The following is a 26,667-nucleotide window of genomic DNA, read 5'->3' as shown; positions in this document are numbered from 1 at the left end:
GTCTACTACAAATGCCGAAGGCCAGTAATCTTAACATTTGACACTAGCCCGACAGGTATTGGGTGGGCTATAGGTCAAGATGATGAGGAAGGGAATAGGTATGCGGTTCGATTTGAAGCAAAAGTGCTCAATGTTTGCCAAAGAGGCTACCCACAGGTTAAGAGAGAACTTTGGGGCGTTGCTACTGCTCTAAGGTCTGATAAAGAATACTTTATTGGAGCTTCAGTCGTGGTAAGACAGATTGCTTGCCACTGATAGGGATGATTGCAAATTGCTCTACTCCGGATATTGCTATGCTACGATGGATAGCCTATATTAAATCTCTTAATCGTGAATTTTGTCATATTGCAGGTAGAGATAATCCTGTTTTTGCAGATTTGAAGATGAAGAAGAGATGTTGACCACAAGTGATGATGTTGGCTTGAAGTTCTATACGTCTTCTTATCTGCATGCAAATTGTGGAAATATTGCTCTTACTTTTGAGGCATTTTTTGAAGAGTTTTATGATGGAGAATGGCTTTTGATTGGTCGCTACCTTAGCACTCTTACTAAGCATGAAGGGTGGACGGATCAAGAGTACAAAAAGATCAGGAAGAAAGCTTACGGCTATTTTCTGAAGGATGGGCATTTATGGAAGCAGCCAAAACGCTCTAAAGGAGTACCGCAGCGGGTTGTTTGTGGTAAAGTGACTCAACAACAGGTTATCAAAGAGTTTCATGAAAGTTTATGGGCTGGGCAACACTGGACATAGAGGGGTCTGGGCAACTTTTGTCAAGATTAAGGATCGTTACTGGTGGAAAGGTATGTATAAAGATGTGGCTCAGTTTGTGGAGACATGCCTAACATGCCAACAGTATTCTAATGTACGACATCGAGATGGATTGCATCCCACCTATCCACTGGATATGCACTACAAGTGGGTGGTGGACCTGATTACCATGCCAGTAGGTGTCTGGAAGATGCTAGAGAGGATCTTACTAATCAGGTGGAAGGCAGAGCTTTGCGTACCAAAGCTACCAGTTCCATATTGTTCTTGCTAGAGAGGATCTTACTAATCATGTGGAAGGCAGAGCTTTGCGTACCAAAGCTACCAGTTCCATATGCAAGTTCTTGCTTGAGGATGTTATTTCCAGGTATGGATGTGTTGGTAGAATTACTGCTGATAGAGGGGAGCTGGATGCAGATGAAGCTCGGGATTTTTTTGCTCGCTTGGGCATTAAATTGGCTCTCACTACAGCATACAATCCAGAAGGTAATGGTAAAAGTGAAAGAGGGCATCCACCTATTTTTAAAGCTTTAGCAAAGGCATGCCAAGGACATATTGGTGATTGGCCTAAACTCCTACCATTTGCTTTATGGGCTGATCGAACTACACATAGTTTTGTTACGGGCTTTATGTCATTTGAGCTAAGGTACGGGCAAAAACCCATTATGCCTACATAGGAAGCGGTTATCTCTTGGACCGTAATGCCATGGGAAGAAGGTATGTCTACAGAAGACTTGCTTGCGTTATGCATTCGCCAACTTGAGAGACGTCAGGAAGATATTGAACAGGTTAAAGTAATGCTTAAGGAAGCAAGGTTGAAGAACAAAGCAGCGTTTGATAGTAAGCACAGAGACTACAACCTCGTGCTATTAAAGATGGAGATTGGGTCCTTGTATATGACAGTGGCCTGGAGAACCAGTACACTACTATGCGAAAGATGGTTAAACGATGGTTTGGACCATATGTTGTACTTCATGTTTATGATAATGCGACCTACAAGTTATGCGAGCTTGATGGCACTGAGCTCAAGGTGCCTATTGCAGGGAAAAGAGTTAAGTTGTTTAAGCAACAAGATGGTGAGATTAATATTGGAGACTTCAACACAGATCAACCTCCTCAAGACAATGCTATGTATGCATCAGACGATGAGTCTGATGATGCTCTTGAAGATGCTTTATAAATACGGTTGGCACAGACCGGAGGCAATGCAGGTTTAGAGGGAGTGGATGTCGTGCAGCTCCTCTCCCATGCAAAGAAAGATGCCAGAAAAATGCACATCAAGTTTGTTTGACGCTTATATGTTTAATGAACAGAGATTAAGGCCTGGTAACAGGCCAAGTTCAATGTTGAATGTATGTCAAATGCGGTAAAAAGGGCCAACAGATGCCTTAATGATGCCAAAAATGAGTATGCTTGAAGTGAGCACAGATGGAAGATTATGATCTAGAACTGCAGTAATTGAAGTGCTCTACCGGCCTGTCTTTACGGCTCGTCGATTGGAGCTACGGTGAAGAAGTTATGGCAGTTCAAAGTTTGAGACGATTGCAGATCCGTACCGGATTGAGAAACTGCAGTTGAGGTAACAAAGATGAAATGAATGCACAGGCTTGAGGTGCTCACTTTGTGGAGCGCGTCGGTCTTTTCAGATTAGTGATTGGAGTCCCGGTCACCAAGATATTGGCCGATTAAGATACACGGGGGCCGGATCCATACCAGTCCAGTCGGCTCGGTCGGTGTCTCAGCTGGGAGTTGTGTCTATTGTCTAGAGTTTGGGATGCGGGAGAAAGTAGTAGATTCTCATACCCGGGATGTCATTTTATGCAGTGCTTGGCCGGTAGTGGTCGTAATTGGCAATACCCGGATGACAAGAAAGAAACTCTGACACCTTTTATCGGATGTGATGGGAAGGCTTTACTTCAATGCAATCACCTATACTTGCATCTCAAAGGTATGCAGGATTATACGAGAGGTTGATACGGGCATCGAAGTTCAAGATGATAAGGTTAGACAAGGACTGTGGGGTAAAGATGTTCTGCTTGGCATTGCTTTGCTCAGTGTGTATGCCTAATGTTGTGCCCATTAAGAGGTGATTTGATTAATGTTACCGCCACGGGCCATTAACCCAAAGGGTTGCCCAAGGGGGTAGGACCAATGTGCCCACCTAATGTGGCCACCCAGTGGAGCTTGGCCCATATGTATGCCAAATGTGATGCCCTTCATAGGGCCGCCCAAAGAGCCCGCCCAAGTCAAGCTACCTTGGCCGCCCAAAGGCAAGGTGGCCCAAAACCCTTAAGGGGTATTTGTTTTCATGTGTGAACAAGGAAGAAAGAAAGAAAGAAAAGCGTGAAGGCCAGGGGCGATGAGCAGGCAGCGTGAGGGAGGAAGAGAGATGTGCAGGCTGCGGGGGTGCTCCAATGAGCGAGCTGGAGAGACGAGAGTTTCTCAGCTAGCATGGGCGATGCCGTTTGGAGCCACTCGTGGCGCATTTCATGCAGGTCAAATGTCGCCATTGCCACATCATCAAAGGAAGTTCCTGCGCCACTGCCTAGGGACGGCACCCTATTATTAGAGGGGGGGAGCTGCTTCTTTTGCATGTGTGTTGGGAAGAAAACGACCAAGGAAGAAAAAGAGGCAAGCAAGGCTCTCTCTCTCTATCTCCGGCTCAAGTAAGGCGAGGCGAGGAGGTAATCAAGGCGTGCTATCTCTCTCTCTCTCTCTCTCTCTCTCTCTCTCTCTCTCTCTCTCTCTCTCTCTCTCTCTCTCTCTCTCTCTCTCTCTCTCTCTCTCTCTCTCTCTCTCTCTCTCTCTCTCTCTCTCTCTCTCTCTCTCGCTTGCACAAAATCAAAGAGGTGCTCTCGGCTTGTGCTCAGCAAAGCAAAGCAAAGGAAAGGAATGGAGACGAGGAAAGTGGGGGAAGCGTGCAAGGAGGAAGGTGTGCTCTCTCTCTCAGGCTTGCACAATCTGGTGCTTTCGGCTCGTCCTCAGTACACAAGTAAGGGCTAGTTCTCTCTCTCGTATTGAAGGGCGAGGAAATCTTGGCGAGAAGGAGTTCTCCCTCTCTCTCACTCACCAATTCAAGGCGAGCTCTCTCTCCCTCTCTCTCAATCTCCGGCTCAAGCAAGGAGAGGGCAAACAAGGCTCGTAAGCAGTCTTTGAGAAAGAAAGCCAAGCTTCGGCATAGCAAGCAGGACAAGTTTTGAGAGCTCAGGGTAAGCCAATCGTGAAGGGAAATTGGAAAGTCTAGTGCTAAAGAAAAGCCAAGATAGTGTTAGAAGACAAGTCAATCAAATGGAACTGGCACATTAGGATTTTGTTCGTCGGGCGGCAGGCAACTTAAATTAATTGTTTTTTGTTTTTTTTATGAGTCGCGGAGCCGTTAACGCCCCAGAGTATTCTGTAAGGGGAGTTTAAGCTCCTAAATCATCATTAGTATCAATTAACGGTGTCGTTGACGACACTTCTTCATAATGTGCATCAAATTCGTCGATGTTACCGATTTCCGAGCAAGTTTTGTGCGTCGTTAGCATTACCAAGTGATTAAAAGCTGTTGTATTGTGCCGTGCGACAAATTTTTGCTCTCAATTTTCCCACAGCCAACAGCCTGGCGCTGACTTGGCTCAAGTTTCGAACGCTTATCCCTCTACACCGTGATCGCCAAAATGGAATTGGAGCTAATCTCTTTAGATAGCTGATTCAAGTGTTAGAATTTACAGCTACTAGTAAGTCGTCAGTTCATTCAGTGAAACTCGAATAGAACATAGAAACTGAACTGGAATAGTTGACTGAGCTGGAATACTCTACCGGGACGAGAAACAGATTGAATGACTGGAAAAATGGTTCAGATTCAGATTCAATGTTTATAATGAATGAGTACATAGTGTATTGACTGAAGCACAATCGACCACTGTAGTAATGATTACAGAGTAGAATTACAAGTGTTTATAATGAACGAGTACATGGTGTACTGACTGAAGCACAATCGACTACTGTAGTAATGATTACAAAGTAGAATTACAAGTGGAATGATTGTAGCTCAAGATTAGCTTGGGAAACTAAACCAAGAGACTAAGAGTGAAGAGTCAAAAGACAAGTAGCCCAATTACAATGTAGACCCCAAGAGTCAAAAGACCAACCCAATTACAATGTAATGGGTCCTATTTATAGCCTCTCACAGTTATTGTGGTAACTGCCGTGGTGATTACTGACTGATCTATCCTTCGGCTCTAGGAAACAGTTTTTGCCTATTGAGATTGTCTTTGCCTTCTACATTCAGCTAGGATTGAAGTCCTTACAAGTGGTCAGTTGGGCCATGGCGTGAGTCGAATCATAGGGCAAGTTTTCAGAGTTCCAGAAACCCTTGACAAGCAAATTAAAGGGAAGTCTGGCTTCATGGACCGCATGAAGGAAGTAGAGGTCCTCTACAGAAGCATGAAGCAACAGGGAAAGAGACCACGGGTAGAAGAGCCCAAGGATGTACCCGAAGTTCCTGCCACTTCGGAAGTACCAATCTCTAGCAATGATCCAATGCCGCCCAACATGGGAAGTTTAGACCCATGCAACCTCGTCATCATGCGCATGGCTTGCATTGAATTTCCACAAATGGCAAGCATTGGAGAAGGTAGATACATCATGGTCACGAAGGTGAAAGTCAATCATGAAACCTTTACAGATGAATTTTACGCCGGCAAGCTAATCAAGGGTGATGGCCAAAAGAGTGCCAATGGCATAGCGCTACATGAGGCCACAATTATGAATATCACTCATAGTGGAATCATTGCTGCTCTAGGATTGGCAAGACACGCCACGCAAGCTCCCGCCCTCATCTTCAAGATCTGAATTGGTTGTAACCTCGACCACTGGCTAGATAGACTCCAAAAGGAGGGGAAGAATGTGGCCATGAGCAAGGGTTTCAAAGGCACTTAGGGGACCGTTGAAGCCATCAAGCAGAATATATGGACTATCATTAATGGATTGCTCCGAACCTTCATCTTTTTGCACGCAAATAACATCACTCACAATGATGTTCATGTGAGTAATATCTTGCTGCATTTTGATTGGGCTGGAGTATATGTGGGCGTATGTGATTGGGGTAGTGCAACCTTGTTCCCCACAGAGAACACATTTCCAAAGTTGCCAGATCTTCTCCCATTGACAAGGGAAGCCTGGAGCAAGCGATATTGGTGGGTGGCTCCCGAATGTATATCCACAAATCCTCCAGTCTACACACACAGCCAAGATGTCTACTCCCTTTGTAAATTCATTCAAGAACTCCTTCAATATTTACCTAAGGATGATGACACTAATTATATCACTTTCCTCAAACGCTTTCAGGAAGTCCCGCACACTTGTGTATCTACCAATCCCACCCAGTGCAAGTCCTCGCATGATCTCCTCAGCATGTTACAAGGCATTAAGCGTGTTGGTCGCACACTCCCAGATAATGCAAGCTTGAGGCCATCCAATGATTGAGATCATACCTTGTAATTTGAGAAAGTGTTTATGCTTTGCAATGAAAAAGTTTTGTCTTGTCTCATGTCCATTGTCTTGAAATTTCATGCTATTTTATTACATTGGTGTTGTCAAAGTGATGAAAGATGTGAATTTTAAAATTGTGTATGTTGAACATTGATTGTACCATTGATTGTATTTTTTAATCAATGTATATCTATTGTTTCGACCTAATACTTTATTGTCGTGTGATTTGAAAGGAAATGGCAGCCCCATACGCTCCTCCAAATGTCGACGTTGATCTCGACCACGAGGAGTCTCAACGCATCCTCAGAGAGGAGAGTCTGCGTTACGGGGCTCATGACCTCTCCTTATTCTTTGTTGAGGCCGTGGAGCCCGAGGGTTTGGAGGGCAAACCAATGAAATTGGAAGATGTACACAAGTGTTGTCCCTCTTTTTTTGTGAAAGACGTACTGTTCAGGAGGTTAGGTCATGCCTACGCAACGACACCATTGAAAATCTTAGATTTGCAATTCATCCAAAAGGAGCACAATCTACCTAACAATAATCAAGTTGCCATGTACTTCATCCAGCAAGTCTTCGTGCAAGATATAATGAAGAAGCGCGTCCTTTGGACAGACCGTCCGCTGGTGTCGGACTTGGAAGAACTAAAGAAAGGGCACAAGCATGTCGTGGGGAGGCAGATTCACCTGTACAAAAGAGGCCAGTTGTGCTCCTACCAGATGAGCATGAACAAATTGTTAATATTGTGTCTTAGGGGGCTACACTAGCCAGCCAAGGAGAGAGTGTTCTCTCGCTACAATAGAAGTTGTCAACCAAAGAAGCAGAAGTAGTTGTTTTAGAGGAAAAACTAGCCAGATACAAAGCATGGTACGGTCCTCTCTCTCCCCTGCCTGAGGAGGTAGGAGGAAGTCACGAGGCAGATATTCAAGAAACAATGGATTTGCTTGAGGCACCATTGAACGTAGATCTTGAAGAAGCGGTGGATATCACAATTTCTTAAAGATATTGTAGATTGTAGTTGGAAATTTTAATGGCAAATTATCTGGTCCTTTTTTGAGACACATTGTATTCTCTCTATGTTTATGGCAATGAATTTGTTTTGGAGTTACTAATTGATGACTTTGTTGAGAATTTGGTTTGTAGATGTCATTTTGTTCAGGATTTGAGAATGTTATTTTATTTGGTTGCCACATCATGTCCTCAATACTTATGATTATGCAAACTCTCTTCAATACTTGACCCTAAACTTAACAAAGAAGACTTATACATTATCCAAAGGTGTGCATGTTGCTCATAATTCAAAAAAGTGAGATATATAGATCAATAGTGAGCTACAGTGAGATAGAGTAGATACATTATCATGAAAAGATGTTTACATATCTCCATCTATCACAGGCACCAGGTCATTAACCTCTTCATTGTCTGAACATTATGTAGCCACTTCCCACTCCATCTCATCGTCGCTACATCTCTGTTTCGCCACCGTTTCATGAGTCTGAAGCACTCCAAAGTGTACTTCGGTGGCACATGTGGCTATCTTTGTGGGTGCATGAATGAGATGCATGTTACAAAAGACGTACACAAGGTTTGCGGCACGAGCAGGACTTAAGCGATTTCTGCGTTTTGAGTGCACAAAGTCATAAGAAGACCAATTGCGCTCACAGCTACCACTTGATGCCACGATCGAAAGCACCCTGGTCTCGCCACGTGTTGTAACTCAACAATTCTTTCCACCATACTGAGCCTAAAAACTTTTTAACACTATTAAGAACCCAGGGATCTCCGAAAGTTCCTTCCCTATTGGCATAATCCACCCTCGATTGGAATGCATCCATGACATCGTCGCCTGGCAACAACTGCAAGCAGACGTTTCTAAAGTCTCTCATCACCTCTTTGTTGGAAGCTTGTCCGTTCATCTGAAACTTTGGATCTTTGCAATGGTGTGTGCATTTGAGCCCATCGTTTTTCCACAAGATGCAGGATCTGTGACCTCTCCCATGCACTGTAGTGGTTGTATTCTTTGGTTTGACGCAGCGTCTCAGACATGATCCAATAAACCTTACCAATGACAAACTTATCTCTGTCGACAACCCTTAGTAGTTCCACATAGGGCTTACTAACCCCAAAAAGTTTGTCAATGCTCCGCCAAAAGAGAGGAGATTGCACCAAGGACACACAATTTTGAGCTGCTTCGCAGTGGCTTGGATACTTGCTGAGCCAAGCCTCCCAACGGTGATCTGTAATAGTTTCTGTAAGAGCCACTCACACTTCAACGAGATTATTCAAAACATAGTATGTTGTAGCGAATCATGTGGTACAGAAAATTTGAAGTGCTTTTTTCGAAGACTTGGAGCGAAATAAAGCATATGTAAACTGATGTTCTCGTATAAACTTGACTATGTGATTGGTGTCAATAAGAACATGTTTTATGAATGATAATCTGCCCATATACTTTAGGAGTAAATTTAGGGTATGTGCTGCACATCCAAGCCATGTAATTTCTGAGTACTTTTCCATAATGGCTAAACCCACTCCTTTGTAGTTGGAAGCATTATCTATAACAATAGTTGTCACATTCTTCGGTCCACCCAGTCAAGCGATAGCTCCCTCATATACCTTTGTCAAGTAGAGAGATGTCTTCTCTTTCAATGAGGTATCAATGGCCTCCAAAAACATCACATCTTTGGGACAAATCACCATGACATTAATCGATGGTTTTTTTTGATAGCTGGTCCATCTGCCCAGTGCTATGGTGCAGCCAAACGTTGGAACAAAGTCAAGCACCATTCTCTTGAGAATTGCTTCTGTACTGCTCTTGACTTTGTCCACATACTTTGTTTGCATTTTATTATAATCAAGATATATGAATCCTTTTTTTGCAGTTGACATTAGGGCATCTTTGAAAATAGGATTTCTTATGGCATTCAATGGAATTCCACAAGCCATGAAGGCTTGTGTCCACTTTAGATGCAATTCAAGCGTGTCCTATTGAGCGAATGCTGCGCGTAGAGTCCCAAGCGTACCGGCTCTGCTGGATGTCCCAGGACTTGCATCTATCCCTCCCATGGCACCATTTGGAAAAGTGTAAGGACTTTGAGGTGTTCAGGTTGTTCCCATTGAAGGTCCTTGGTTAGCTCGCACGTCCTCTTGATTTACACTCACTTCTTCTATGTTGACAGATGACCCACCTGTCATACCCTTCTGTCTCTTAGAAAGAAGTCATGCTTGCCTGCATCTCTTTACATATCCTGCAAAATGGACCCATATGTCTTTAGGCGGTGCTCCACATTCTTTCACATTGGGGCTAGTGCCGAATAAATGTTCTTGCGTTGCGTTGCGAGTTGTGTTCCAGAAACGAAAGTGTTTTGCCTCTCTCTTTTTTGTTACCATATACATGTGGTAGTGATGTGTGTGAACACACTAGGACTGTCGGGGAAATTTTTCCCTCTTTAGGAGGTTTTTCCCCTCGAGCATTGTATATACGCCCATCACTCTAGGGCTATCTATCTTTCCATTGCATGCTAAGTAACACACTCTCTATTGTGTGCCTTGAGCTTCCTTTGTCTTCTCCAAGCTGTGTGTGTTTCTCTGCAACCCTAATTCAACAATTGGTATCAGAGCAGGTTGCGTCCTTCTGGGCTTAGTCTCCAGCTACTCCAGCATACGCCTGCTCACTTTCTTCGATTTCAGTGAGCTTTGGCAAGCATTCCCAAGTCGACAAAGCTTGGTCTGCTTAGATTTTTGATTCGGTCGCCAAAGCTTAGTCTGTTAAGATTTTTGATTCGGTCTCATTTCGGCCTCTGTTTCCACTATAGACAGTGTTGCACAGGCTATTTCGTCATTTTGTGCAGAGTTTTTGTCGGTGTCGTTTTCTGCAGCACACGCCTGCTCACTTTCTTCGATTTCAGTAAGCTTTGGCGAGCGTTCCTCAGATTTTTGATTCGGTCTCATTTCGGCCTCTATTTCGTCATTTTGTGCAGAGTTTCTGTCTGTGCCGTTTTTTGCATAACAGGTGCCTTACAGTCTTCTATGGTTTGTGCTATATAGCACTTGTTGTTCCCGTTCCGTTTCTCCTATTTTCGATCAGTTTTCACATCAGGTGCAACATTTACCATGGCTGACAACAACACAGATGTCTTCAAGATGTTTGCTATTGAGGACGGGTTGTATGGAGACAAGTACCCTATGTGGGCTTATATGATGCAACACGTTCTTGTGTCAAAGGGTGTCTGGAATATTGTGAAGGGCATTGATGTACGTCCTGTTTCTGAGGATGTAGGCGATGTTGAGGATGTTGCAGGTCTTGCTGCAAGGATTGCTGCTATTAGAGTTGTTTTGCCTACGGCAGAACAAGCTCGTTGGGATGTAAAGGATGCGTAGGCTCATGCATTGATTGCATTGTCTATGAAGCGCACCATTGTTCCTCACATCCGTTCAGCAAAATCTGCAAAACACGCTTGGGATATTTTGGCTGGTCTTTATGCAAGTCGCAGTGAGGCTAAAATTGCTTTGCTGCGTAAAGAGCCGGAGTCGAAGATTATGCATGAGGAAGATGATATGGACACTTTCCTTGCTAGTGTCAAGGATATCAATGAGCAACTTATTTCTGCAGGTGAATTCATTTCAGACAGTTCCCTTGTGCAGACTGTTCTTGATGCCTTACCAGATTCTTACCAGACTTTTACTAGTACTTGGAGACTTATGACCCAAGGCAATCCAGAAGTTGTCAAGTTTGATGCATTATGCACATTACTGTTGCAAGATTCAAGACAGCGTGCAGTTGAACAGGCTTTTATTTCTTCTCAAAGAAAGGGTGGTAACAACAATGCATCCACTTCTTATGGTTCTGCTACGAGTGGCAAAACTTTTGTTCCTAATGCTCCTGTTGGGAACACTTCATATGGAAATTCTGGTGATAAGGGCAAAAAGAATATGCGTTGCCATTATTGTAAAGCTAATGATCACTTGATCAAGCAGTGTCCTAAGTTGAAGGCCAAAGAGGCTAAGAAGAAAGAGGGTGGTTCCACTGCAAATGCTGGTTCCACTACAAATGCAACCATTGTTGAGTCTTCCGTGAAAGGAGACTGTGATGCTGATGTCGATGCAGAATGGGCTTTTAGCGTAGAGTGCACTTACAATCCTACTGTCCATGATGCATGCTTGTCAATTTCTGCAGATTCACATGTGTGGTATTTCGACAGTGGTGCTACAAAGCACATTACCTCACATCGTGACTTGTTCACCTCTCTCGAGTATGTCCCTCATGGGAATTCTGTCACTTGTGCCCACATTGCCTCTTATCCAGTTCAGGGAGTTGGAAAGATTGTGCTTACTACTGCTAATGGCAGTTCCTTCACACTTGTTGATGCACTTTATGTACTTGGGAATAAGAATAATCTCTTTTCTGTAGCTGCACTTGCTAGACTTGGACTTGTAGTCAAATTTGTGGATGACAGATGTACAGTTCATGATCTCAGTTTTGGTGATGAAATTGTTGCATCTGGCCTTTTGTGCCGTGGGTTATATAAGCTCACTTTGTATGACAAGTGTGGACAAAATTTTGCAAATGCTGTTGCAAATTCAAGGGCTATTTCAAATGCAAAACTTTGGCATGCACGTTTTGGTCATCTGAATTTTGCCAGTTTGCTGCGTTTGCAGAAATCTGATATGGTTGCTTCTTTGCCGCCTCTTGAAGCACCTGTCAAACATGTTTGTGAAGGCTGTATTTTAGGTAAGATGTAGCGTTCTAAGTTTCCAAAGGATGGTTCAGTTCGGGCCACATGCAAGTTGCAGCTTGTGCATAGTGATGTTTGTGGGCAATGCAAACTCCGTCCTTGGGAAATTACATGTACTTCGTGACTTTCATTGATGATTACTCCAGGCATGCATGGGTATTTTCACTTAAAGCGAAGTCCAAAGTTTTTATGTGCTTCAAACAATTTCTCGCTATGGCTAAAAATGTATCGAAATGCACTATGGGCACCCTCCGTTCCGATCGAGGGGGGGGAGTATATGTCTCATGAATTTAATGCATTTCTGGCTAGTCGTGGGATGAAACACCAATGTACAGTGCCTTATACACCTCAGCAAAATGGTGTTGCTGAGAGGAAAAACAGGTTATTGACGGAAATGGCATGATGTATAGTCAAAAGTCAAGCTTTGCCGCATTCTTTTTGGCTTGAGGCCATCATGTGTGCCACTTATGTACTTAACAGGTGTCCTACAAAAGCTTTGCAGTCTATTACTCCATATGAAGCATGGCATGGTAGAAAGCCTTCTATTGAGCACGTGCGTGTTTTTGGTTGTTTGGCATATGCTTTGGTGCCACAAACACAGCGCAGAAAATTGGATGATAAGGCTGTCAAATGTTTTTTTTTTAATAGTGTTGAAAGCAAAGGTTACAGGTTATATTATCCGTAAACAAAGCGTATTCTGGTTTCACGGGATGTAGTGTTTGTGGAAGATTCTGTTCAGCCCTTGCTGTCATGTACTAGAGACAGTAATGTAAGCTCACGGGACATTTATGACACTTTGTTGCCTCTTTTCAGTGGTGGAAATACGAATGTTATTTCCAATGAGGCAAATGTACAACCTATGGGGGTTTCTGAAGATGTTACAGATCAGTCTATTACTAATGCATATGTACATGATGTACTTGATGAGGAAAGGGCTGAAAATGAGCAGGCTAAAGGTATTCCAAAATGGTTGGTGCACACTTTGCGTGACAGTAAATTGGATGCACCCTCGTCTAGTCGTACTCGTTTAGGCTCTCGCCATGCATCTTATGCATCAGATTGTTATGCTTTGGCTGTGTCTAGCTTACATGATGTTGAGGAGCCTCTGTCTTTTGATGAAGCACAAAATTCAGAAATTTGGATGGATGCCATGCAATCAGAATATGATGCACTTATAGAAAATGACACATGGACTTTATGTGATTTGCCTCCTGGCAAAAAGGGCATTGGTACGAAGTGGGTTTACAAGTTGAAATGCAAGCCGGATGGTGAGATCGATCGCCATAAGGCTCGACTTGTTGCAAAGGGTTATGCACAACAAAAAGGCATAGATTATAAAGAGACTTTTGCTCCCACTTGTCGTATGACTACTGTGCGTTTTCTATGTGCATAAGCAACTCATTTTGGTTGGGATGTACATCAATCAGACATTGTTACTGCTTTCTTGAATGGTGACATATTTGAGGAAGTTTATGTAACGCAGCCTCGCGGTTTTGTCATAAAAGGACAAGAGGACAAAGTGTGCAGATGTAAGAAGGCTTTGTATGGGTTGAAGCAATCTCCTCGTGCTTGGTATGAGAAAGCTGACACTCATTTGGTTAAACGAGGATTTTGTAACAGTCCAATAGAAAGCACATTGTATGTAAAGCGTGAGGGTGATGTACTTCTCATTGTGGTTCTTTATGTCGATGATTTGTTGATCACTGGACCAAATGAGAGACATATTGCTGAATTTAAGGCTGATTTGAATGCTACTTTCAAGATGAAAGATTTCGGGTTGTTGCATCATTACTTGGGTATACAATTTAAGCAGTGTGATGGTGGTATTGCCTTGTGTCAGAAAAGTTACATAGAGACATTGCTATGTAAGTTTGGACTTGAGGATTGCAAACCTATTGCCACTCCCATGGAAACAGGTTTGAAGTTGAGTCTACATGATGTTGGCGATCCTGCTGATGTCACTCTTTACCAAACTATTGTTGGCTGCCTCATTTATGTATGCAACACAAGGCCAGATATTCAGTTTGCAGTCTCACATGTCAGCAGATTTATGCATAGCCCAGGGTCTAAGCATTGACAGGCTATCCAGAGGATTTTTCGCTACCTTAGTAGCACTTTACATCTTGGCTTGTTTTATCCCAAGGGGGGATCATTGCCGCCAGACTTACATGCTTTTTCGGACTCAGATTGGGTTGGTTGTTTTGACACACGAGTGTCCACAAGTGGTTTTTGTTTCATGCTTGGCAGTTTATGTATATCATGGTTGAGCAAGAAGCAACCTACTGTGGCCACTTTGAGTTGTGAGGCTGAGTACAAGGCAGTCTTCACAGCTACGATTGAGTGTGTATGGCTTAGAAGCCTTATATCTAATTTTGGTGTTGGACAAGACACTGCCAACACTATCTACACTAACAGTCAGAGCACATTGGCAGTTGCGAGGAACCCAGTTTTTCATGCTCGCACAAAGCACATTGAGGTGCATTACCACTATGTCAGGGAGAGGCTCTCAGCAGGAGAGATCAGCTTGGCTTATGTGCCAACACAGGACAACCTTGCAAATCTTTTCACAAAGGCATTGTCTCGTGAGAAGCTTGAAGCTTTCCGCAAAGCTTTGGGCTTACTCCCCTTTGTGGACTGATCATGTCCTCAAGGCATGGCACTTCCCTTTACTCATGTGCTAGATCTCGTTCACCGCATCACTCCAGGGGGGATTTGTTACCATATACATGTGGTAGTGATGTGTGTGAACACACTAGGACCGTCGGGGCATTTTTTCCCTCTTTAGGAGGTTTTTTTCCCCGAGCAATGTATATACGCCCATCACTCTAGGGCTATCTATCTTTCCATTGCACACTACGTAACACACTCTCTATTGTGTGCCTTGAGCTTCCTTTGTCTTCTCCAAGCTGTGTGCGTTCCTTTGCAACCCTAATTCCAACATTTTTCCTCCACATACGACTACTCTTTTCCTCGCACCATGCTTTCTGACTTCAACAAGATATATCCTACAATCAATAGATACACTATGATTATAAATTTTCACCATAATTGCGCAATGAGAAAGATAAAAGGTTATAGATATGATTTGCTAAATTAAAATGATGAATGAATAATGTTAAGATAATATTTTATAGAAGATCACCAATGGATATGCCATTCCTGACTACTAGGAGGTAAAGAGCGTTTGCTCAAGACAACCTAGATGAGCAATGGAGTCATCTCATATTCCACTATCTATGTCTCTTGGAGGTAGGAGCTACTGCTCAAACACAACCAATCGACCCTAAAATATATGAGGTCTCTAATTTCTATATCAACATAGAGGTAAGAGCACGAGCTCGATAACATCCATGTGACTCCTAAGTACTATGCATGACTAATATTCACTAAGAGGTAAGAGCTTTCGCTCGATCACAACCTAGTGAATTCTATAGGTAATCCACCATATTCACTCAGAGGTAAGAGCATAATCTCGATAACAACCAAGTGAATCCTACTTCATACCTTAAACCTCACTTGGAAGTAAGAGAATCATCTCATAACAACCAAGAGGCACTAAGTGGACCTATTCTATGTCTATATGGAGGTAAGAACATTTGTTCATGACAACCAAAAGACCCTACATGTATGTGTATATGTTCCAAAATGTATAAACTAATACTACATCTATGCACATATTATAGCTATGATAGATTTTAACCATCAAATATCACTTTTAGTATCTATTCTAAAACAAATAGAGCTAAGAGTATAGCCTCTAATGTTTAGAATTATACAATTATACATTCGCACTATAGCTAAAAAAAAGCCTCTAATGCTTATAATTATTTATCGATCTATTCTAAAACAAGTAAAGTGAAAAGTATAGCCTCTTGTGCTTAGAATACTTTATTTATACTAAAACAATAGAGTTAAAGAATAACTTCTATTGTTTATATTTATAGGTAATTCAAATCTATCCATTTATTTTATTTTTAATATAAAAACATTTAATAACATTTTATTTTCTTAAAAAATCAAAAGATTTTTTAAGTTGACAACTCAACCATTCTGTGTCGGGGGTAATCTGATACTTTGGTGAAGGGATTTGTAGCTAAAACACGCAAATTTGGGCTTTATATACTATTGCAATATCGATCGAAACCATATCGATCACTATATATTATCGATCGAAAGCACACATATATATATATATATATATATATAGATCGAAAGCCTATCAATTGATAATGTATCAATCGATAGGCTTTCGATTGATATGTAAGCAATAAAACATTATTTCGAATAAAGCTGACGTGGCAACGAATAATACGCGCGAATAAATCTTTAGAACGTATTAATCGACCATTATTCACGAATAAAAACGAATGCCGAATAACGAATCATGCAACCCAGATACCAACTTGTCCTCAATAGCAAATATCTTGAAAACATCAATGTTGTTGTTAGCCATGGCGAGTGATTGCACCTGATGTGAAAAGTACTCCGAAAGAGGAAAAACGAAGTAGGACTATCATGTGCTATGTGCAACACATGTTAGTCCTTTCAAACAAGAACATGTGTCATCATGTAAGCCCACATTGGATAGTTATCCCTTTTCAACTTGTTCTCAATAGCAAACATCTTGAAAACATCTGTGTTGTTGTCAGCCATGGTGAGTGATTGCACCTAATGTGAAAACTGCTCCGAAAGAGAAAAAAATGAAGTAGGACTAACATGCGCTATGTGCAACACAACCTGAAGAGAATTGTAACACACCTGTTTTACAAAAAATGCATCGACAAAAAATTTGCACAAAAGGACAAAATTGCCTACACAGTACTGCCTGTAGTGAAAACGGAGGCCGAAATGAGCCCGAATCAAAATTCTAAGTATATCGAGCTTTACAAGTGCACCTGAAGTATTGCTCGACCTGCTGACACTCACCAAAGCTCACTCATTTCAGAGAAAGTGAGCAGGGGTGCTGGCGATGCTGGTGACTATGCCAAGGAGGACACAACTTGCTCTGATATCAATTGTTGAAATTAGGGTTGCAAGGATGCACACACAACTTGGAGAAGATGAAGAAGCTCAAGGCAAACAACATAGAGTGTATTGCTTAGAGTGCAAATAAAAAGATAAGTTAATCCTAGAGTGATCAGCGTAGATACAATGCACGGGGGAAAGAATCTCCTAGTGAGGAAAAAAGTGCCCAAGTGTGTTCACACACATCACTACCACATATGTGGTAACATCCTTCTACTTTTTTCTAGTTCTCCTTCCAATCCACACTAGGAAGATAAAAGCATAGAAAAAGAGTTATCGCTTTACTTCAATGAAACAACAAACTACTCTTGGTTAGCTCATTAGCCCCTTTGTGTGTACAATCATGTACTCACACCGTTTGCCCATGTGCAATCATGAAAAGTGATCGTAAGCATTGCACGGGTGGCGGTGCCCATCATTTTTATGACTTTGGAACTTTTTACTTCCTTATTGAGCCAATGGTATTACATAGATACCCATGGGTTGTGGGTGGTATCGGTGACAAAATCGTATGCCTTCGGTTTCTGGGTGCATAGTCCTGGTCGTTCTTCTTGTTCACTTTTATGGTGTATGAGGAGAGCGACCGGGCGTGCCTTACCCGACTCCAAAAACAAAAAATTGAACTAGGCTCGCGTCATCCCAATTACCACTATATTACACGAGCGTGGTCAAATGGGATCAATGGTGGAGGAGGAAAATGCGGGGCGCGCCAATTGTGGACCGTTAGATTTGACAATCCCCCCGAATTTACTAGTCTGTCCGAATTTACAAATTTACCTCGAATTTATTAATCGGCCCACATTTACAATATGATATACTCGAATCCCCTATATTTCAACAAACGCATGCGGGCGTAGTGGTTAGTGCACATGGCTAGTCGTGGGGAGGTTGTAGGTTCAAGACGTGGGGTGTGGACTGCCCCAAATTTACAAGCCTACCCGAATTTATTTTTCTCCCCGAATTTACAAATGTGCATCTTGCGGTCCGAATCACCTCGATCGTAGATCCCATTTGAAGCTCCCCTTGCGAGATAGTGTGTCGTTCTTAAGTCTTCTTCAGCTGCGTTGTACTCAGAGGCATTTTTGGATATGGATATATGAGGCTAGTTTTTTGATTTCTTTAACGAGGCAGCATGGCGAGCTTATTAGCCACATTGCCATTCCGCAAGCTCTCAGCATGTTCGGGTGATGTCGCTGGGCCATGTCCGTCGACTGCACCCGTGCTTTTGCCATCAAGGGCCGAGCTTTCCTCAGAAAAACATCATTCGCAGGTTAGTTGTTCCAGAAGGTTCTGGAGTGTTGCCCTGGCTGCCTCCATTGTAGTGTCTACTCTGCCTGCACAGGCACGCGACCGCAGGAACAAGAAGGAAATCCCCCTTGATGATTACCAGACAAGTAGTATGTATTCTTTGTCCCTTTCATTCTTAATCACTTTCAGGTCCACTCAATTTTCTTTGATGTAGATCCTGTTCCTTGTAAACAAAGTATGGAGATGGTGAAACTTGAGTAATCTGTTCTTCAAATGATTTGACTTTTCAAGGATGATGTGTTAGCAACATGCCAACCAGGATTTACAGAGAGCTTTTGCATATTCAAGGGCTTTGAATTTGTGGTAGTGTGTTCATTAGTGTTATAGTTTACAGGCACAGCTTTTGCCTATTCAAGAGCTTTGCATTTGCCATAGTGTGCTCATAAGTATCAATAGTGGCCAAACATTCACTGAGGTCAGGTTTGACAGGCATAAGGCACCATGACTCCTACAGCCTTTACCCATACCCTCCCGTCCCTAGGAAAGCATTGCCATGGAGTTTTTTTTTTTTGATCTTCCCAAGGCCCAGAGTGGGCATGATGGCATTTGGACAGTTATTGACAGAATTTAGTAAACAGGCTCACTTTATTCCGGTAAAGAAGATAGTTAAGCCGGATCATTTGGCGAAACTGTTTGTCTCACAAATTTGTCAATTGCATGGCATGCCTGACTCCATTGTCTCGGATAGAGATCCCTGATTTACTAGTTTGTTTTGAAGGGCAATGTGGGAGAACATTGGCACGCGGTTGTAATTCTCGTCCTCGTTCCATCTATGGACAGACGGGTAGTCTCAGATAGCCAATCCAATGGTTTTGGATTTGTTGAAGACTTATATTTGGGATCAAAAGACTCAATGGGAAAAGTGTTTGCCCTTGGTGGAATTTGCCTACTTCAACACAGTCCATTCATCGATGGGGAAGGTGCCATTTGAGGCAATCAAAGGTGCTAAGAAGGTACCACCATTTCTAAGTACCAAGAATATATATTTTTGAAGCGGATCAGTACATGTGTGATCTGGACATTGCTTTGGCTTAGGTTCGAGAGGCTTTGGAAAAGTCTCTAGCATGGCATACGAAGGCAGCCGACAAAGCATCGATGCGACTTGTGTTAAGTGTGAGCTTTGTCCTAGAATATGAGTCAGGGAGTGAAGAGAAGGAATTATCCCACATGCAGTGGTGCAAGGTTGTAGAGCTACCCAAAGCTCGTTTCATGAACGAGTCTATTTTGCATTACATCTCCCTTGTTTATAGTGAGCTTGTGATGGCTTAGCAACAACTCAAGGTCGTGTTTATGAGTCCAAGTTAATTGATCTTGGAACCTAATTCGCTTGAGTGATAATCTAGCCAACACACACTCACTTGTATGCACGATGTTTTTCTCTCATCCACCATAGCTAGTACGATGCATTCCTATCAAGTGGTATCAGAGCTTTAGGTTATGCTAGCTAGGTTTGTCGTTATGTATTAGTGTGTTAATGATTAGTATTTCCATTAGATTAATTAGGATTTCTTAATTATTATTACGATCCATTGGCATTTACATAACTAGTTGCACCTCTCGCTAATTAAACCCTAGCTATGTGTGGGCATGTCCTTGGCACACCCAAGAGGCCACTAGCCTCCATGGCTAGGTTCGCTTGATTAGAAAGAAGATATGTATCCATTTTTACGTTTTTTGTTCTTGTTTTCACCCTATGTAAAATTTCTCTCATCAGATTCACCCTTGGCTATTGAAACTTGTGTGTGTGTGCAGAGCACTTCTCGAGGGCGTTTCATAGAACCCCTAAGTGCAAAAATCGATCGAGGTTTTGCTCTTGAATTATGTGTCCAAAATCCGTGTGTTAGAGTCTCAATAAATTATTAGCCTTCTAACCTTGTTTTCAAAAAAATAAGTGTGCGTGTGTGGAGCCTCAGGATATATCATAGTGTGCTATATTTGGGAGGTCAAAGGCTTAAGCTACGTGGGCAAACCCTAAACCCTAAACCAGTTGATGTTGTGCTAATTCTTTCTATCTTTGTGGTGCGTATGCCCTATCAACTACCTGATTTTTTGTGCTAATTTTTCCGATTTAATGTTTCTTTTAGTGCTAGGCTTCATTATGGCTGAGTCTGCCCTTGATCTCCGGAGTCATGACAGCTGAATTATGTGTTGATGTATGCTCATGTGTGTGTGGGTGTGGCGTGTGTTGTGTTTGGGAGCATATGTTAGTACCTAGTTCTACACCCACTATTGGGCACTGACGACGTTAGTGGGGATGTCGTGGTATTTAGTCAATGCTACGCATGATGAGCTGATGGTTATATTGTCTTGTGGGTGACTACCATGGGTCTATACCTTGCACTTTCCTTAATAGGTGAATCTAGGCTTATCTTGGATTCATCTAGGTATATGTTTTAGTCGTCTAGCGGACATGCAGACTTCACATTGTGAAGTTTTCGTCCGAGTTACGACCAGTTGATGTTGTGCTAATTCTTTCTATCTTTGTGGTGCGTATGCCCTATCAAGTACCTCATTTTTTGTGCTAATTTTTCCGATTTAATGTTTCTTTTAGTGCTAGGCTTCGTTATGGCTGAGTCTACCCTTGATCTCCGGAGTCATGACAGAAACTCAGTATGGTGAATTATGTGTTGATGTATGCTCATGTGTGTGTGGGTGTGGCGTGTGTTGTGTTTGGGAGCATATGTTAGTACCTAGTTCTACACCCACTATTGGGCACTGACGACGTTAGTGGGGATGTCGTGGTATTTAGTCAATGCTACGCATGATGAGTTGATGGTTATATTGTCTAGTGGGTGACTACCATGGGTCTATACCTTGCACTTTCCTTAATAGGTGAATCTAGGCTTATCTTGGATTCATCTAGGTATATGTTTTAGTCGTATAGTGGACATGCAGACTTCACATTGTGAAGTTTTCGTCCGAGTTACGACCAGTTGATGTTGTGCTAATTCTTTCTATCTTTGTGGTGCGTATGCCCTATCAACTACCTCATTTTTTGTGCTAATTTTTCCGATTTGATGTTTCTTTTAGTGCTAGGCTTCATTATGGCTGAGTCTGTCCTTGATCTCTGGAGTCATGACAGAAACTCAGTACGCTGAATTATGTGTTGATGTATGCTCATGTGTGTGTGGGTGTTTGAACACTCCTCCCAAATAGACGGTCTTAGGTATACTCGACTACTACCTCCTCATTCCCCTCGCCAATAACCTAAAAAAGGTCCATGCCATGAGCTTAGAGCACTGATACAACCAAACAACTACCCCAGACCGCACCTTGCATCGCTTGGAGGGTCCCAACATACAACTAAACGCTCCTCAGACACCCAGTATGCATCGTTCAAGGTTTACAACAAACATGAACGCTCCTCCTAGGAAAGCCCGAGACGAAGATATTCAGCCATTTTCAAGCACCAAGTTTTTGCTCAATACTCCTCCTGGAATAAATTTCAAACCATTGAAACTAGCATCAAACCAGAATCAAACAAACTCAAATTGGCCACCAAACAATTTTAAAAACAGATAACATCCATTTCAAACAAATTCCAAACAGTATATTTCACAAACGAAGATCAAAAAGTATCTAAATAGAAAATTCATTCAAGGTTTTGTTCGGACAATTGAACTTTAAAAACGATTGGGTTGTCCTTTCTGCATCAAAGTGATTGTACGGCCCCAGATCTGGAGTGTCGCATCATTCTCTGCATTTCCATGGTATCCTTGGATGGTGATTGGGAGAGCACCAATGAGAGGTACCAACATTTGATTTCCCCCATGGCTAATTCGGCTTCAAGTTCTCCAGCTTGTGAATCAGTCAAAGTCCATCTGTTTGAGGAAGAAATTATAAGTGGCTCCCGTGTCAAAGAAAAAAGGGCTTTCAAGCCGTCGATTTTTTACATAAAGCTTTGCATAATTCCATTAGAACTTCGAGATTAATGCCATAAAGTCCACTACAAATCCAATTGTAGGTCTAGCTCGCTTAGTTGGAGGTGGTCCTGCGATTCTACCTGCTCTCGAAGCAGAAGGTTGCTCTAAGAGTGTTTTGTAAATGTAATTATGCCCTATCTAAAAACATTCAAGCATCGCCTTCTTGTAATAGGGTGTTTGTTGACGCTGTGTCAAACGAGGCCTTTGTGATTTATTTTCACGAGATTCTTGGAAGTTAGTTCATTGTGGCCGAGAATTCTGATGTTTGCAAGAGTTTCTTCCATTGTAAACTCCAACTTTCCTTTCATAAGCCTGTATCCAGCTACAACATAGTCCACAAGTTCTTGCATTGTTGATACTTTATTTAGAGAGACAATACTCCTGTAAAGATGATAGCAGTCCAATTGTATATCGCTCCGCATTGGTCCTCCAAGGGAATCAGCATGAAGAAAGACACCGGAAGGTAGACATCGAGGAGCCTTGGTTAAAGTCTCCAAGTAAAAAATTCAGCTTGGCTTCTTGCAAAGAACGCTCGCTGCTGCTGTAACCCCCGCTGCGCTGCCCCCCCCCCCCCCCCCCCCCCCCCGTCGCTGCCCGCCAGCCCTCCGCTGCCCCTTTGCTGCCCTGCGTGTCCGCCGCGCTGCCCCTCCCCAGCTGTGGCAGTTCGCGCACTGCCGCTGCTGCAGCCCCACCCCCACCCCCGCCACTGCCGCCGCTGCCATCCATCCGCTGCCGACCCCCCCTGTTGCACCGCCCCGCCCGATTGCCCCGCCCGATGCTGCTCGCGCCGAATCCGCAGTTGCCGTCTCCACGTCGCATCCAGTACCGCGAGCGTCCCCCCCCCCCCTTAGCCCCCCCCCCCCCCCCCCCCCCCCCCCCCCCCACCCGACCCGCCTGCTTTTTTCTCCTCACTGTTACATCCTGCACATCGGTACTCTCAGCATTGACTCCGTTTTTGGGCAGTGCCTAGCGTGTCAAGTTGCAGATTCCGCCCGCCATCCTCGTTCTTACGCCACAGCAGTAGACACAGATGGAGGCTCCAGCTTCGCCACTGAGGGACTCGCCTGAAGCCCCCTTGCCCGACCCTGCTGAGCCCACCATTCGACTTGCTCTTTCGCCGACAGAGCAAGCGAGCCTTGCCGCAGAAGTAGAGCGCTTGCAGGCGACTTCGGTCATCTGCAAGGTTCTCGGCACCCGACCTAGCAGAGGAGAGCTGCGAGACCTTCTCCAGGCCCGCCTTCTCGCAGAGGTGGGCAAGATCCTGGATGTCCAGATTCTCGGACGGGGGTACTACCAGATCGAGTTCGAGACTTCCGAGATGGCCTCCAAGGTCATAGCTATGAGTCCACTGGCCATCCGAGCATCACACGCCCACTTTCAACAGTGGCGACATGGTTTTGACCCGACTTCGGATGTGCTAGTAGAGGAGGCAGACATCCCCATCTCAGTCTGCTTTCCGGGTTTATGGAAGGAGTACCATCCACTTCTCTCCAGGATCGGTTCCGCCATCGGGACATTCCTGGAGACACCTCGTACGGCAGCATCAGTAGCTCGCAAGGCGGCTGGCATCCCTTCAGTTCGAGTTTGGTCAGAGATACCCACACCTCCCGAAGGTCATCCTTCTGCCTCGGGTGAGTGGGGTTGGTTTAGACAGTGTGGAGTACTCGGGTCTCCCGAACCAGTGCTTCATTTGCAGACAGATGGGCCACCTAGCGAAGGCCTGTCCACGGAGGAGGCCACGACCTGCACCTCAGCCTCAACCCCAGCCTGCCAAGGCTGGCCGCAGCCACAGCCAACGCACAGCGCACAGATTCAGAGCCACCCTCTGAGCCTGGGGCTCCAGCGGAGGAGGGGTGGCAGCAGGCCCGTGGCCGTCGACGCCAGGGGCCACAGCGACAGCCTGGCACTCAGAGTGGCCCTCAGGTGCCTACTCAGCAGCAGTGGTTCCCACGGGGAACCGCTTTGGTCCTCTTGAGCAGGAGGAGCCCCCTACACCAGCATCCACCTCCGCTTCACCCTCGCCAGCCGCCCCCCCCTTCAGAGTTTCCCTCCTCCTCCTCATCCCCCCCCCCCCCGTCTTCTGCTCCCGTCCACTCCCCACCTCGCCCCCCTGCCTCTGTCGCCCCACTCCGTTTCTCTTCTCCTTCCCCCCCCCCCCCGCTCCTTCTCCCCCTCCTCCTGCTTCAGTACCACAGTCGACTCAGGAGATTGGTCCCTCGCCGGCGGCTAGGAGATCTCTTGGCAGCGCTTTTGCCACGAGTCGCCTAGCGAGAGAGGGTCAGCCTTTCTTGCGGCCCCCTCTGCAGATTCAGACATCTTCCCTTGCAGCTATCCCTCGGGTCTAACGAGCATTGACCTCCGACGTCGCTGGGATTTCTTCGATTACGGGTCACTCGCTTTCTCGCGATTCCGCAGCAAACCACGAGGCAGCCTGCTTCAGGGTCCGCTTTGTTCCTCGCCGCTAGGGGGACAGAGGCCTTGGACTCAGCAATTGGTTTCTCTTTCCCCCTCTGTGGTAGGACCGAGACAGAGTGGTCCCTCGACTCAGTGGTGGGATGGTTGCATACACAGTTCTGGAGTTCTCTCACCACATGGGAGAACTTGGAGTTACAAATTTGCTGCAAACTTTGTGGCCACTGGCCAAGTTTGCGGTGACACCCCCAGATTCAGCAGGATGTAGACACATTGTGGTGTACTTTTTTGCTGATACGCAGTGTTTGCCTTGCTATGTATACATTCATGAGGACTCTTGGACAAAGGAGGTTGCTTTACGCACGGCTCGCTCTCCTTGGGCTTGGGCCACTCACTGCAGTCTCGCCTATCTAGAGGACGCTCGGATGCGGATTACTCCCCATCCAAGCCAGCCTCAAAGATAGCCCGTCTTGCTGCTGCGGCAGCATCTGTTCTCTCTCGTTCCCCATGAGGATGGTCTCGTGGAACGTGCAAGGACTAGGTGGGCCCCAGTTTCAGTGACAGCGGGGCCGATTGCATCAAGAGCTTCAGCGTTGCCTTGTGGGAGGAGAGATTGATCTCCTTATGCTTTAGGAGCACCATTTGTCTGAGAGCCACATTCGGCGATGTGGTCAGATTTTGCGTGGACGTTATGATACCTTTTGGTCAGCTGCTTTTGGACCTGAGGCATCCAGGGAGGGGTATGTATGACTATTGCGGACTCATTGCAGCAGGCCATTGTGGGCAGAGGGATTATTGTGCCAGGCAGGGCTCAATGGATCACTATGCAGGTTCAGGGTGGCCTTGTGGGCTTCTTGAACATCTATGCGCCCAATGTGGCGAGTGCTCGGGCAGAGTTTTGGTCACAGATTGTTGAGTCCTTACCACAGGTTGACCATTGGTGTGTAGGAGGGGACTTCAACATGTTGGAGGACCCTTCTGACAGGATCGGAGGCAGCCATGCTACTATGCATGGAGTCGAGTTAGCAGCTTGGGAGACGTTGTGTATGACTTTGAGGGTCTCGGATACATGGCAGCATTCTGGCTTTGTGAGGCCTCCAGAGAGTCTTGCCTTCTCTAGATCGGACCGCAGAGTGGGAGGAGTGAATCTATCGCGGATAGATCGCTTCTACACTAGTGACCACTTCAGTGACCTGGGGGGATCCGTGGGCATCCTGGCAGGGACTTCCTTCTCGGACCATGCACCAGTGATCCTCACAGTGGCAGACAGACAGAGGAGTGGGAGCACGATGCTTCGCATCCCAGAGCGGGTCGTGTTGGACTCAGCACTCAGAGAGAGGGTAGAGGCTCTCTGGACAGAGGGCATGGACAGCCAGGCTCTACCTGCAGACAGAGTGGCGTTAGGCCTAGCTCATCTTAGCCACTTTTTTCTTCTCCAGGAGTCTCTGGCTCGACGGGCTGCAGCGAGGGAGGAGGAGCAGCGTCTTAGACGAGGCATTGCTTCACTACAGAGGATGCAAGAGCAGCATCCAGACAGTCCATGGTTGGAGGAGCAGTTACAGCAGGCTCAACAGAGCTTGCTTGCACAGAGGAGAGCGTCATGAGTTTGCCTTTCACCGACAGGCATCTCAGTGGACTCAGGTGGGTGACAGAGTTACAGGTGCCTTTTTTGAGACAGTGGGACCTCGGCACTCACATGCCAAGGTCAATCAGTTGAGGAGACCCGATGGGTCAGTTGCCTGTGAGCCTGAGGATATACGTACAGTTGCTACTGACTTTTGCCGTGAGTTACTGTCGGTTGAGCCCCAGTCAGAGCGACAGGATGCATGCAGGGAGCAGGTTTGGGCACAGATGCCTTGTCTGGTTACTGAGGAGATGCGTCAGACGCTAGAGATGCCTCTTCAGCTTGAGGAGCTGCACACGGCTCTTAGGGCCCTCCCTCATGGTAGCTGTCCCGGTGAGGATGGGCTGACTCCCAGCTTCTTCTTGGAGTACTAGGACCTGCTTGGCCCAGATCTTTGTAGTG

At 44.8% G+C, this 26,667-nt stretch overlaps 1 protein-coding gene across 1 annotated transcript in view; it reads left to right on the top strand.

Annotated features, from left to right (window-relative positions):
• Positions 1-18,035: 18,035 nt before the first annotated feature.
• The window catches only part of LOC147444236 (FKBP-like peptidyl-prolyl cis-trans isomerase family protein), a 98,480-nt gene continuing 89,848 nt past the window's right edge, over positions 18,036-26,667 (top strand). Inside the window, exon 1 of the mRNA XM_086526928.1 lies at positions 18,036-18,395. Coding sequence (XP_086383054.1) covers positions 18,131-18,395 — 265 coding nt within the window. The 5' untranslated portion in view covers positions 18,036-18,130. The remainder of the gene's footprint in view (positions 18,396-26,667) is intronic.

Source organism: Adiantum capillus-veneris, chromosome 13, assembly GCF_014529385.1.
Source record: "Adiantum capillus-veneris isolate H3 chromosome 13, ASM1452938v2, whole genome shotgun sequence".
Lineage (NCBI taxonomy): Eukaryota > Viridiplantae > Streptophyta > Polypodiopsida > Polypodiales > Pteridaceae > Adiantum > Adiantum capillus-veneris.
Note: the sequence above shows the minus strand (reverse complement) of the source record. Positions and strands in the feature narration are given on the sequence as shown.